The sequence below is a fragment of the Martes martes genome (genome assembly GCF_963455335.1).
Source record: "Martes martes genome assembly, chromosome: 15".
Classification (NCBI taxonomy): Eukaryota; Metazoa; Chordata; class Mammalia; order Carnivora; family Mustelidae; genus Martes; species Martes martes.
This window is the reverse complement of record NC_137903.1, coordinates 66069189-66081909: the sequence shown is the minus strand read 5'-3', so window position 1 is coordinate 66081909 and position 12721 is coordinate 66069189. Positions and strand designations below refer to the sequence as shown.

The window sequence follows — 12721 nt, the reverse complement described above, 5'->3', positions numbered from 1 at the left end:
CTTATTCAGTCCTTAACGGACTGGTTCCCACGGCTGAGTCTTGTACAAAGTACCATAGCCTTGGTAGCTCCCTGCCAAAGAAGAGTGAGAAGGGGCACTCGGCAGTCTTTGTCATAAGTGGCTTGAACAGGATTCGATGGAACGTGCGTGGAGTCACACCGTGCGCTCCAGCATTCCCACTCCCAGGATACTCAGTGAGGCCCCTGTTACGCCAGAGTGATGTTCAATGATGGCTTCTCTGTGTTCGTTCAAGACAATGGTCCTCAGTGTGAAAAAACACCTGGATTTCTCATCCTCGGGCCAATGGGAGGTTGTCACCGAGTGCCACGGCAAGAAGCAAAGCGCTGTCTTTGACGCAGTTATGGTTTGCAGCGGCCATCACATCCTCCCTCACATGCCGCTGGAATCGTTGCCAGGTGAGGCCCGCGAGGACTCCCAGCTTTTCAGAGTGGGGGTTGCTGGGGAGGAGAGATGTTCTCTTACCTTTCAATATTCTTTGGGCTCAGTCTAAGAGTTAACATGAAACAGATTAATAGGAAAAATGAAATGACATGAAACAGATTAGTAGGAAAAAATAAAATGCAACCATGCACGTAGAGAGTCCACAAGAACATGAGGCCCACAGGCAGTCGGGCAGTTGCTGTTCACGCGCCATTCGGAGCTAAAGAGAAGGACGTCGGGCCTGGGGACCCCAAAGGGAAAGATGACGATTCACAGGGAGATGAAAAAGGATAAGTGTTTGGTGAACTAATGTCTGCTGAACCACTCAGAAACAGTGGGACACAGAGAGGAATTTCAACAGACAGACTGCCATGTTCCTCCCTGTCTACCTCACCCAGTTCCTATTATACTGTAGTTATCCAGGGTGACAGCCCCCTTCCTGGAGCAGGTCCTCTATCTAAATGTTTTTAGGCAGTCAGAGGGGAAAGTCAGAGGTTTTTCTAAGCCTTCTGTTTCTTAAAAATTGTTAGCCTAACATTATCCACATGCCAAGGAGACACATTCTGAGGTGAGAAATTTTGCAACCCTACAGTGTCCAGGAATTTTATATGGAGGTTGGACTGACAGGCAGAATTAGTTACTGCAACAGGGCATAATATTAAGATCTGGATAGAGCTAGAAGGACAAAAGTCTCCACATACCATCTTTCACTCTTCATGACACAGGGACTTCAGTAACTTTCTCCAAAGTCACTGAATCTTCCCCAGAATTTCAGAGCACTGTCACCCAAATCAGTTCTCTATTGGAGAGGCCCTTATCACCATGTACCTACCTACCTCGGCCTTTATCTATCCTGCCAAACACTGTGACTTTTCCATGTCCTTGGAGAATTTTCCTCAGAGCTATGCCTTCAGACGGGTTATTGAGGAGGTTCCCTGGAAATAAGTACTCCTACAGGACAGTGATGGGTGCACAGAGAGTGATGGGGAAGAGTACAGACAAGGGAACCCTGCAGCCATCTGTCCCGGTACCTCCCAGGCCCTTCCCTCAGAAAGGGTACTTCCCCTGCAGAGCCTCAGGAAAATAGCTAATACAGTGGTTCACAGTCCAGGTCTCACATTCAAACCATCTGCGGACCCTCTAACATCCTTATTGACTTCCAATGTTCAATTAGTATAGTGTAGGCCTAAATCAGTTAAGAGTTACTCGAGTGATTTTAATATGCAGCCAAGCAAGGGTTGAAGACAGTTGGTTAAGCCTCTGACTCCTGGTTTCAGCTCAGGTCATGAGACTGAACCACCTCCCTCCCCACCCCCAGCTCCCCGCTGGGGCTCCACTAAGCTCTGCTTAGTGCAGAGCTTAACTGAGAAACCCGCTCCCTCTCCCTCGGCCCTTCCCCCAAGTTCCACACCCACTTGTGCTCTCTCTCAGATAAATAGCCCTTTTAAAAAAGGTATGCAGCCGGGTGTGAGCTCTTCTACCCGAAAGCACTGATTCTCAAAGAAGAATCACCTGAAGGGCTTTTAAAAACAACTTGGGAGGCTCCACCTCGGGCATTTCCAACTCAGTAGATATGGCATCGTGAAGCTGAGAATTTGCATTTCCAACAAGTTCCCAGGTTCCAGCTAATAATGCTGGTCAAAGGACCCCACTATGAGAACTAATGATCCAAAGGTTCTTTCAAGAAACCCACCAACAAGTTCCCAGGTTCCAGCTAATAATGCTGGTCAAAGGACCCCACTATGAGAACTAATGATCCAAAGGTTCTTTCAAGAAACCCACCATAGGGGCGCCTGGGTGGCTCAGTGGGTTAAGCCTCTGCCTTCAGCTCAGGTCATGATCTCAGGGTCCTGGGATTGAGTCCCGCATCGGGCTCTTTGCTCGGCAGGGAGCCTGCTTCCTCCTCTCTCTCTCTCTCTGCTTGCCTCTCTGCCTACTTGTGATCTCTCTGTGTCAAATAAGTAAAATCTTTAAAAAAAGAAAAAATAAACCCACCATAAAAAATAAATATTTGGGGCGCCTGGGTGGCTCAGTGGGTTAAGACTCTGCCTTCGGCTCAGGTCATGATCTCAGGGTCCTAGGATCGAGCCCCATATCGGGCTCTCTGCTCAGCGGGGAGCCTGCTTCTCCCTCTCCCTCTGCCTGCCTCTCTGCCTACTTGTGATCTCCCTCTCTGTCAAATAAATAAATAAAATCTTAAAAAAAAAAAAGATAAATATTTAACAAAGTCATATTTTTCTGGGAAATCTACAGACAGGCTTGTCTTCAAAATGGCTTATCCAGTAAGTTACCAACTTATCCTGCAATGTGGAAACATCCTTCACTTTCTATGTGCCTGGTTTTTAGTTTATTTTAGTTTTTGTTTGCTTTTGCAAAATGAGGATGATAAATACTATTCTAATTATTAAGCAAGTACCATAATAGCATTTCATAATATGTTCAAAAACATTTAAAAGAATACATGTGCTATGTGATATTAAAGTATTACTGTACAGTCCGAAATGAGATAATAGGTAGTCAGAAGCCAGCATCTGACTCGACTCGATTTATCAAAACTGTTTGTTTATTCTCTAATAAATATGTACGCTGCAGCCCCTGAAACCAACTCTTTCAGTCCTGTTCCATATGCATACGGGTTCCATATGCTTTCCGTCTGTCAGCTGACCTTGCCACAGTAACCTCCCTAAGGGGTGAGGAGGCCAAGCAAATGATTGACTCCAGAAAAGAAAATCTGACAGTGAACTTTTATTGAAATTGACATAACTCATGGACTTCTCTCTTCTTCCCCGTGAAGGTATTGAGAGGTTCAAAGGCCAGTATTTCCATAGCCACCAATACAAGCACCCAGGGAGACTTGAAGGGAAACGGATCCTGGTGATTGGACTAGGAAACTCAGCCTCAGACATTGCCGTTGAGCTGTGTAAGAAGGCAGCTCAGGTATGATGTTCTCTATTCATCTTGGACCATGGAGGAGAGAAAGGAACAAGGGCATATTGGAATATCTCCGCCACATAACCAAGGTTCCATTACTCGTTAATTGGTTGGTTGGTTGGTTGGTTGGTTACTACAGTGTGGTATCATAAAAAATCTTGAAGTCGGGAAGCCAAGGTTTACCTCCTAGTCCTGCCACTAATCAGCCATGCTAACCCAGAGCAAGCGTTTTACTTCTCTGAGCCGTACATGTGATATATTGTCTACACAGTAGATCCTTTCCAAAAGGGACAATGCCCTGATTTAAGCAGCATTTCTTTTTGCTTACCAGGTATTCATCAGCACCAGACACGGTTCCTGGGTCATGGGTCGGATCTCTGAAGATGGCTACCCCTGGGACATGGTGTTCCACACCCGGTTTAGGTCCATGCTCCGAAATGTCCTGCCACAAATGATTCGAAAATGGATGATGGAACAGCAGATGAATCAGTGGTTCAACCATGAAAATTATGGCCTTGAGCCTCAAAACAAGTAGAGCTATTTTGCTTTTTTATGGTATACTCATTGGTAAGCAAGGTTGTCAGAGGTGCCTCTTTATAAAAGAGCCCAGTTGCTGATGTGGTATTTCAAATCACAACTTAAATCACAACTTATCAAATCACAACTTATGAGTATCATCGACATCCTGGAATTTAAATTCCAAATTTGTTCTGTATACCTTTTAAAAAGTAAATACTTAAGAAGTTGAAGTAGAAATATTAGAAAATTTTTATGGCTGAGTAATATGCCATTGTGTATATACACCCCATCTTTTGTATCCATTCATCTATCAACGGACAGTTAGGTTGCTTCCATACTTTGGCTATTGTAAATAATGCTGCAATGAACATGGGAACGCACATGTCTTTTCAAATTAGTGTTTTCATTTTCTTTGGGTAAATACCCAATAGTAGAACTAATGGGTCATATAATTCTTTTTTTTTTAAGTTTTTTTTTAAAGATTTTTAACGATTTTTAAAATTTATTTATTTATTTATTTATTTGGCAGAGAGATTGAGATCACAAGTAGGCAGAGAGGCAGGCTGAGCAGAGAGCCCGACTCGGGGCTTGATCCCAAGACCGTGAGAGGCTTTAACCCACTGAGTCACCCAGGCACACCTTTTTCTTTTTTTTAAGGTTTTTTTTTTTTTTCCATATAATTCTATTTTTAACCTTTTGAGTAACCTCCACTGTTTCCCACAGTGGCTACACCAATTTGCATTCCCACCAACAGTGCATTTAGGGTTTCTTTTTCACCACATCCACATCTATAATTGTTATTTCTTGTGTTTTTTATTTTAGCCATTCTGACATATGAACTGACATCTCATTGTGGTTTTAATTTGTCTTCTCTGATGATGAGTGATGCTAAGCATCTTTTCATGTGTTTGTTGGCGATCTATAAGTCTTCTTTGGAAAAACATCTATTCAGGTCTTCTGCTCATTTTTTTTTAAATAAAGATTTTATTTATTTGTTTGACAGAGAGAGATCACAAGTAGGCAGAGAGGCAGGCAGAAAGAGAAGAAGGGAAGCAGGCTCCCCGCAGAGCAGAGAGCCCCATGTGGGGCTCGAGCCCAGGACTCTGGGATCATGACCTGAGCTGAAGGCAGAGGCTTTAACCCACTGAGCCACCCAGGCGCCCTTCTTCTGCCCATTTTTAATTAGATTACTCAGCCATAAAAAGAATGAAACTTTGCCACTTACAACAACATGGATGGACCCGGAGGGTATAAGGTTAGGTGAAATAAGTCAGTCAGAGAAAGAAATATGCCATACGATTTGACTTGTGTGTGGAACTTAAGACACAAAAGAAACAAACAAACAAAAAAACAGACTATTGAATACAGAGAACAAACTGGTAGTTGCCAGAGAGGAGATGGGGGGGGGGGGTGGAGGTAGTCGACAAAAGGAATTAAGAGTACATTTATCTTGATGAGCACTGAGAAATGTATAGAACTCTTGAATCATTATATTGTACATCTGATACTAATATAACACTATATGTTAATTATACATGAATAAAAAAATAAATTTAAAAAAGAAAAAAATATTATGAGCTGCTCTAGAAAGCAGAACTAGGATCACGGGAAGAATTTCCTAGTTCCCAAAGCTGTCCAACATTGGCAAAGGCTGCTTGAAGAGATTGAAGCCTTCCTTTTAGAGGGGTGTGGTGGGAAATGTGTCCCAAATTCTCCATGTGATACCTCATGCTTCGCTAATTCTGTACACCATAAGGGCTCTTCCCATGAGCAGCTTTTGAGAACATACTCACTATCTCTTTGCCAAGAAGTAAAACTCTACTGAGCTCAAAGTTATATATCACTGATCTTATAAACACAAGCAAACAGTATGAATGTTTATTTTTCTTTAGTCGATAACAGGCTCCTTCCCTTAAAAAAAAATACAAAAACAGAAGAACTTTGGAATCTTTCAACAAATGCCATGTGACTGCTCAGTTCTGAGATCTGATACATGTAGCATGTATTGTCTTATTCTTTTTTTTAAGATTTTTTTAATTTATTTGACAGACAGAGACCACAAGTAGGCAGAGAGGCAGGCAGAGAGAGGGAGAAAACAGTCTCCCTGCTGAGCAGAGAGCCCGATGGGGGGCTCAGTCCCAGGACCTCAGGATCATGACCTGAGCCGAAGGCAGAGGCTTTAACCACTTAGCCACCCAGGTGCCCCGTATTGTCTTATTTTTTTAAAAAAAGGTTCTCAAATCTATGAAAAGGGGAATTCCAGAAATACAACCAGACTTTGCTCTATCACACATGCTATCACATGCAGAGACTCCATGGATATTTAGGATCAAAAAATATCCCAAACTTAATTTCATACACTGGTTTTTATGCTGATCCCTTAATAAAAGTTTCAAAACTGATGGGGATTTAACAAAATTTTCCTTTCTTACTTATAATCAGATGGAGATTAAGTAGAACAGCAAGATAATTAAAACAATAGTGGAAACGTCGATGGGGTAACAATGACTGGAATGACCATAGCCACTGGTATTTTGTTTAAGCCCTTGGGGATGCCTCCTTTTTTGAAATGTCTTTTACCCACACGACCTACGTGTTTTCTCTTCTTTATCGAGGGGAGAGATTTGTAACATGAGAATCAAGTCAGATAGTAAGGTTTGAGGTAGATCAACTAGTCAAGTCAGAAAGTTTTATGGATAGTTGAGAAATCTCTTTATTTGAAGAGCCAACCCCATAAAATATCAAGAAAGTTTCAAGACTCACCCAACATCATTAAATGTTCCTTCTTCTTCGTGTTTTCTTCTTCATGTTTCAGATATCTTATGAAAGAACCTGTACTAAATGATGATCTTCCAAGTCGTATACTCTACGGAGCCATCAAGGTGAAACCGACAGTGAAAGAGCTCACGGAAACTTCTGCCATCTTTGAAGATGGAACAGTGGAGGACAAGATTGATGTCATTGTCTTTGCGACAGGATATACTTTCTCTTTTCCATTCCTTGAAGATTCACTTGTGAAAGTAGAGGATAAGATGGTCTCACTGTATAAATACATGTTCCCTCCTCACCTGGAGAAGTCAACTCTGGCATGCATTGGTCTCATCCAACCCCTAGGTTCCATTTTCCCAACTGTCGAACTTCAAGCTCGTTGGGCAACCAGGGTTTTCAAAGGTATACAAGTGGGAAAGTGAGGGGCTGAGGGTTTTATCTCTGATGGAGTTTGCTCAATAACAGGTTTAGATAAGGAGGCTGCCAGGAAGAAGTTGGCCAAACTTAGGCAACTCTCGTGAGATTAATGTCCTAAAAAGTTAGTGGAGAATTTGTAAAATAACAAATATAGAGATAAAATAATAACACTAATAATAGTAAAAATAATAATAAAGAACTGTAATCATCCCTTTAAAGTATTAGAAAATTCAGAGAATTTCAATTTTCATAAAGCTAAGTACATATTATCCTTTCCTGGAATCATGAAAGAATAGTTGAGAAGGAAAGGATCTCTGACTCCTGACTTCACCTATACGATGTTTATAATCTCCTCTGAATATGTGCAAATCTAGAGACCCAGGGCCTCTACATTAACTCCAAATTAACTCTCAATATGTTAAGAAGCTCAACCTCACGGATCCTTACAAAGTTATAAGGTTATTGAAAGGGCTGGTCTAAAAATCTGCATAGCACTTTGCATTCCTCAGGAGGCCATTATCTCCCTGACCCCAGGGTTCAGTTGAGCTCAACCAAAACTCATTGAATACCTAGCCTTGTGCTGGAGCCTGGTGGGACAGAGAGCAATACGAACAGATCATTTCCACATACCAAGATAAATGCTTTGGTAGAGGGATGCATGGAGGGCAAAGAAAGAAGGAAAAGGGTGCTATGCAGCATGTTGGGATAAATGAGGGCATGTGGCCAAGAAAAACTTGCTAGATGACCGAGTTTCTCAGGTGCAGAAGAGAGAATCTCTTGAGCCAAAGCATAGAGGCGTGATGGATATGGAGAATTACAAGCTATTTGACGTTCCCAGAACATAACATGCGAGGCAGAGAGGGATGAGAGATTTTTAAAGAATAATCTTTCAGGAGAAGGACCAGGACACAGAAGCCTTGTAACATATGCTAAAAGGCTTACGATATAAAATGTAGATCAGTTCTTTCCAAATCTGGCCATACATAAAAATCATCTGGATCCTTAGGGACCCTGATTAAGTCTGACCTGAGGACCTAAAATCTCCATTTTAGAAAGCTCTTCAGCCAAAGAACCCAATGAAAGGTTATAAGCAAGGAATAAACATTACCAGACTTACATTTTCAATAGATTATTTCACCACTGGTGTGGAAGACAGGTTTGAAATGAGAAAAGAATGGGGTCTTTGAGACCGTGAGAAGGCCACTACAAGTCTCTGCTGAAATATGATGTAGCTGAGCCTGGCAGAAAGACAAAGTGGAGAAGATGATAGAAATGTGAGAAACGGGGATAAAATCCACAGGACATGATGATCGGCTGAATGTAGAAAATCAGAGAGCGAGAGAGAGTGGAATCACAGATGACTTGCAGATCTTGGCCATGGGAACGGGGTGGAGAGCAGAGCCAGGAACAAAGAGAGGACATGTGGAGGAAGATACAAGTCTGACCAGGAGAGCTTCAGTGAAGCTCGGTTTTGGACTCATTGACTCTGGTATGTCTGATGACTATCTACATCCAGGGGAAACTGACCATTTCACCATGTCTGAGAACACCCATGGACAGGGATGGAAACACAAGCACACAGTGATAACTCCTGCATCAATCTACCTTCTCTGCCCCCACTGCTTGACTTTTCTCCCACCAGGTTTACTTCAACAGCCTCTCAACTGGTCTTGCTACCTTTAGACTCACTTTCCTAGAACCCATTTCCCAAAATTCACCAGCTAGAAGGATCTTTCTAAAAGGAAAATCTGATCTTGTCACCACCTACAGAAAACCCTTCCACGGCTTCCCATCACCTTCAAAATAGAGCTCAACCCACCTGGCATGATTTCTGGCTCTTCAGGCTCACCTTCCTTCTCCAGCCTCTTCCCTTACACACTCCACCTCAGAGGTCTCACTGTAACCTGGGCTCCCCTTAAGGGCAGACCACACAGAACTCATCCCACCCTGGAGCTCAGCAACACCAAGTTGCCTTGATTGGCATAAGATGCGTAAATGGCCAAGCTTAATGGTAGGAACCAACTACTAGAAAAAGCAATGATACTGAATCAAACCCACCACTCAAACCAGCCTTTCATTTCTAGGTTTGTGTACCTTGCCCTCAGAGAGGACTATGATGGCGGACATTATCCAGAGGAATGAAAAAAGAATCGATCTGTAAGAATTTTTTTTTAATTCCTTACATAAAGCAATGTTTCTCAGGGTGACCTAACTACCCACAAGAACCACCTACCTGTTTCTTAAAAATGCAAATTCCTGGGTCACAACCCAGACCAACTGAATTGGAACCTCAGGATGAATCTGGAAATTTGTATTTTTATGTTCTCCCCAGGTGATTCTTTTTTTTTTTTTTAAGATTTATTTATTTATTTATTTGACAGAGAGATCACAAGCAGGCAGAGAGGCAGGCAGGGAGAGAGGGGGAAGCAGGTTCCCCGCTGAGCAGAGACCTCGGTGCAGGGCTCAATCCCAGGACCCTGAGATCATGACCTGAGCCGAAGGCAGAGGCCCTAACCCACTGAGCCACCCAGGCACCTCTCCCCAGGTGATTCTTATACATACTAGTTTAAGAACCAATTCCATGGGGCGCCTGGGTGGCTTAGTCAGTTAAGCATCGGCCTTTGGTTCAGGTCATGATCCCCACCTCGGGCTCCCTGCTCAGTGGGGAGTCTGCTTCTCCCTCTTCCTCTACCCCTCCCCGTACTCCTGCTCTCTCTCATCTTCTCTTTCAAATAAACAAATAAAATCTTAAAAAAATAAAAAAGAAGGACCAACTACATAAAGATAGAAATTTTACCAAATCGGGACATTTTTCCTGGACTTGTTTTATTTCAGTTTTGTATGATGTCCATGTTAGATTCTGTGGTGAGAGAGGAAATGGGATGAGAGCAGCAGTAGTAACGGTGGCCATGTGTGTCCCTGAAAAGTTAGCTGGGGGATGTCCTATCAAAGTAAATCAGAAGGAGTCGGTGAGAAGCCAAAGTAGATGTATGCTCTATGATACGGTAAAATGGGGTCCACCAGTGACCAAGCACCCTTGGAGAGTAGACTCAGGGGCCTGACATCACACATACAGGTTGTCTCATGGTCAAATTCTAATTAATCTAACATCTATTGAGTACCTGTTTTATGCCAGCCAGAGCGTCAACTACTTTAATAATTTAACATGCAAATATTAAGTGTCTCCTCTGTACAAGACACTGAGCAAGGCTTTCATACGTGTTAGCGCACGAATCTTTGCAGCCATCCTGACTAATGTGTATTGCCGGGAGAACTGAAGCCGCTTACTAAATATCAAATAGTAATCATGGTTATAAACCTTGTCCCATTCCTCAGACTTCCATGACCAGCTCTTGATTTTACAGCCTACTCTCAGTCTGAGACAGGCCTTCAGACGGGATAAGTTCGAACCTTCCACCAGAGAGTCATTCAAACCTCCTTTACTCACTCAGCCCGTCATTCTTCCACACGCTGTCAAACACCTCCTGTTCTTCTGGGACTTAGAACATTTTGTGAATCTGCCATTTTTTACTTTTTTCATTAAGGTTTGGAAAGAGCCAGAGCCAGACGCTGCAGACCAATTACATCGACTACTTGGACGAGCTCGCCTTAGAGATAGGTGCGAAGCCAGACATCCTGTCTCTCCTGCTGAAGGACCCCAAACTGGCTGTGAAGCTCTATTTTGGACCCTGCAACTCCTACCAGTACCGCCTCACTGGGCCCAGGCCGTGGCAGGGAGCCAAGAATGCCATCCTCACCCAGAAACGACGGATACTGAAGCCTTTGAAGACCCGGGCAGTAAAAGCTTCTCCGGATTTCCCGGTTTCATTCCTGTTGAAAACCCTGGGGCTTCTTGCTATTGTCGTGGCCTTTGTTTTCAGCTTCAGCGGTTCTAACCTGTCAGCATAAAGCTTTTGACTTTACTGTCAGCCAGTTCCTATTAAAAAAAAAAAAAAAAGACTAAAAGAAAAAAATGGGAAATCTAATGGATTCCGTATTTCAGAGTTGAGAGGACAGAGAGCGGTGGTTGTAAAGAATTAGCAGAATTCGGTCCATGGAGAACACCAAAATGGTGTCATAAAATGTCTTTGCTACTCCACCCCTCCCTCAAGTTCATCAGACTCTCCAAAAGGACAATTAAATGGCACTGGATAAATAGTGCTGCCAGGCCCCAAAGAAGGGGCTTGTGTGGAAAAAATAGGACTACGCAGAAGGAAAAGCAAGCCCCGTGGTTGAAAACATTGGAAAATTTCAATGGTGGGTAAATATTTAAACTCCTGCACGAATGTTCCTGATAGTCTCTTACCCAGACTGTACCTGGTAACAAAGTTCGCAGGTGTCAGGTCAGGCTCCATTTGCTCAGCAGGGAAGCGCTCAAAAATCCTGGAGGCGAAGAGGAGAGGCTAGAGTCAGAAAGCGACAGCGATGATCAGACATTAAGGATATTAAGGGTTTTAAGGGTATTAAGGAGGGCACGTGTTGCATGGAGCCCTGGGTGTTGTACGCAGACAATGAATCTTGGAACACGGCAAGAAAAGGAAAAAAGAAAGAAAGCAAAGCCAGTAGGCACATTTCTTATATTTTGACAGAGGCACCGTTGTAAAAATAAAAATAAAGCTGCGGTAACCATTACAGACACATTCAGTACTTAGCAGACCAGACATTGTGCTCAGGGTACACCGCGTGTACTAGCGTTCTTTAAATCTCACAATAGTTCTGTGATGTGTATCCAGCTGTTCTACCCATTTTACAGATGATGAACCGAGACTCAGAGCAGTTGGGGTCTTATCGTGGAGCCAGGACTGGAACCCAGTTTTGCTTGATTCTGGGACTGCGGATCATAACCTTTCCCCAGAATATACTTATTTACAAAACCCCTATTGCTGATTAACTACTTATTAACAGTTTATTTTATTTATAATCATATATATGTTGCTTCTGGAGGAACTTAACATAGATAACAGCACTCTTCTTGCAAATATGATCAATTAATTTTTTTCATAATATTTGGTTTATAGTCCAGCCAGATTTAAGAAGCATGTGAAGGCATTTACAATGAAAGACACCTATACAAGAATATTTAAGGTAGTATTTTGAAATTTGAAAATTTTGCAAACTTTTTTTCATTTGAAAAACTGAGTTATGGACATTGGGGAGGGTATGTGCTATGGTGAGTGCTGTGAAGTGCATAAAGTTGGCGATTCACAGACCTGTACCCCTGGGGCTAATAATACATTATATGTTTCTAAAAAATTATAAAAAAAAATAAAGGAAGCAGATTTAAGGTTTAAAAAAAGAAAAATTGAAATGATTTTTCATTTCATCTTCATGAAATGAAAAAATTTGAAAAATTTCTCATTTTTTCATTTGAAAAAACAAGCATTGGGGAAGAAGTATATGTCCCACGTAGATGAAAAGTGTTACAATGATTGAGCCTTTTATTTACCTCTAACCTTGTAGGTAAACAAGGCAAAAGGTAAAACAATATGCAATCTTGTCATCCGATGAAAGGAAGCGTACCAGTTTTGTTAGGAGACGCATTTTCTTGGAACTGAAATCTAAAACAGATACAAGCAATTCCATGTCAATAGACCTTGAGCAACAGAATAAACATCTGGTTTAGCAACCCACCACAGCCATTCTC

At 42.3% G+C, this 12721-nt stretch overlaps 1 protein-coding gene and 1 long non-coding RNA gene across 3 annotated transcripts in view; one reads left to right on the top strand and one right to left on the bottom strand.

Annotated features, from left to right (window-relative positions):
* FMO2 (flavin containing dimethylaniline monoxygenase 2) overlaps window positions 1-12180 on the top strand; it is a 29978-nt gene extending 17798 nt beyond the window's left edge. For both annotated transcript variants that reach the window (XM_080824740.1, XM_080824739.1), the window contains 6 exons: window positions 254-416; window positions 3236-3378; window positions 3704-3903; window positions 6707-7062; window positions 9162-9234; window positions 10623-12180. In XM_080824740.1, the coding sequence (XP_080680866.1) occupies window positions 257-416; window positions 3236-3378; window positions 3704-3903; window positions 6707-7062; window positions 9162-9234; window positions 10623-10986 (1296 nt within the window). In that variant the 5' untranslated portion in view covers window positions 254-256 and the 3' untranslated portion in view covers window positions 10987-12180. The remainder of the gene's footprint in view (window positions 1-253; window positions 417-3235; window positions 3379-3703; window positions 3904-6706; window positions 7063-9161; window positions 9235-10622) is intronic.
* Window positions 3167-6795, bottom strand: LOC308356067. The gene is made up of 3 exons (XR_013968036.1): window positions 6655-6795; window positions 3701-3814; window positions 3167-3398 (listed from the first exon to the last, which is right to left on the bottom strand). It is a non-coding gene; the product is annotated as an uncharacterized lncRNA (long non-coding RNA).
* Window positions 12181-12721: the final 541 nt, after the last annotated feature.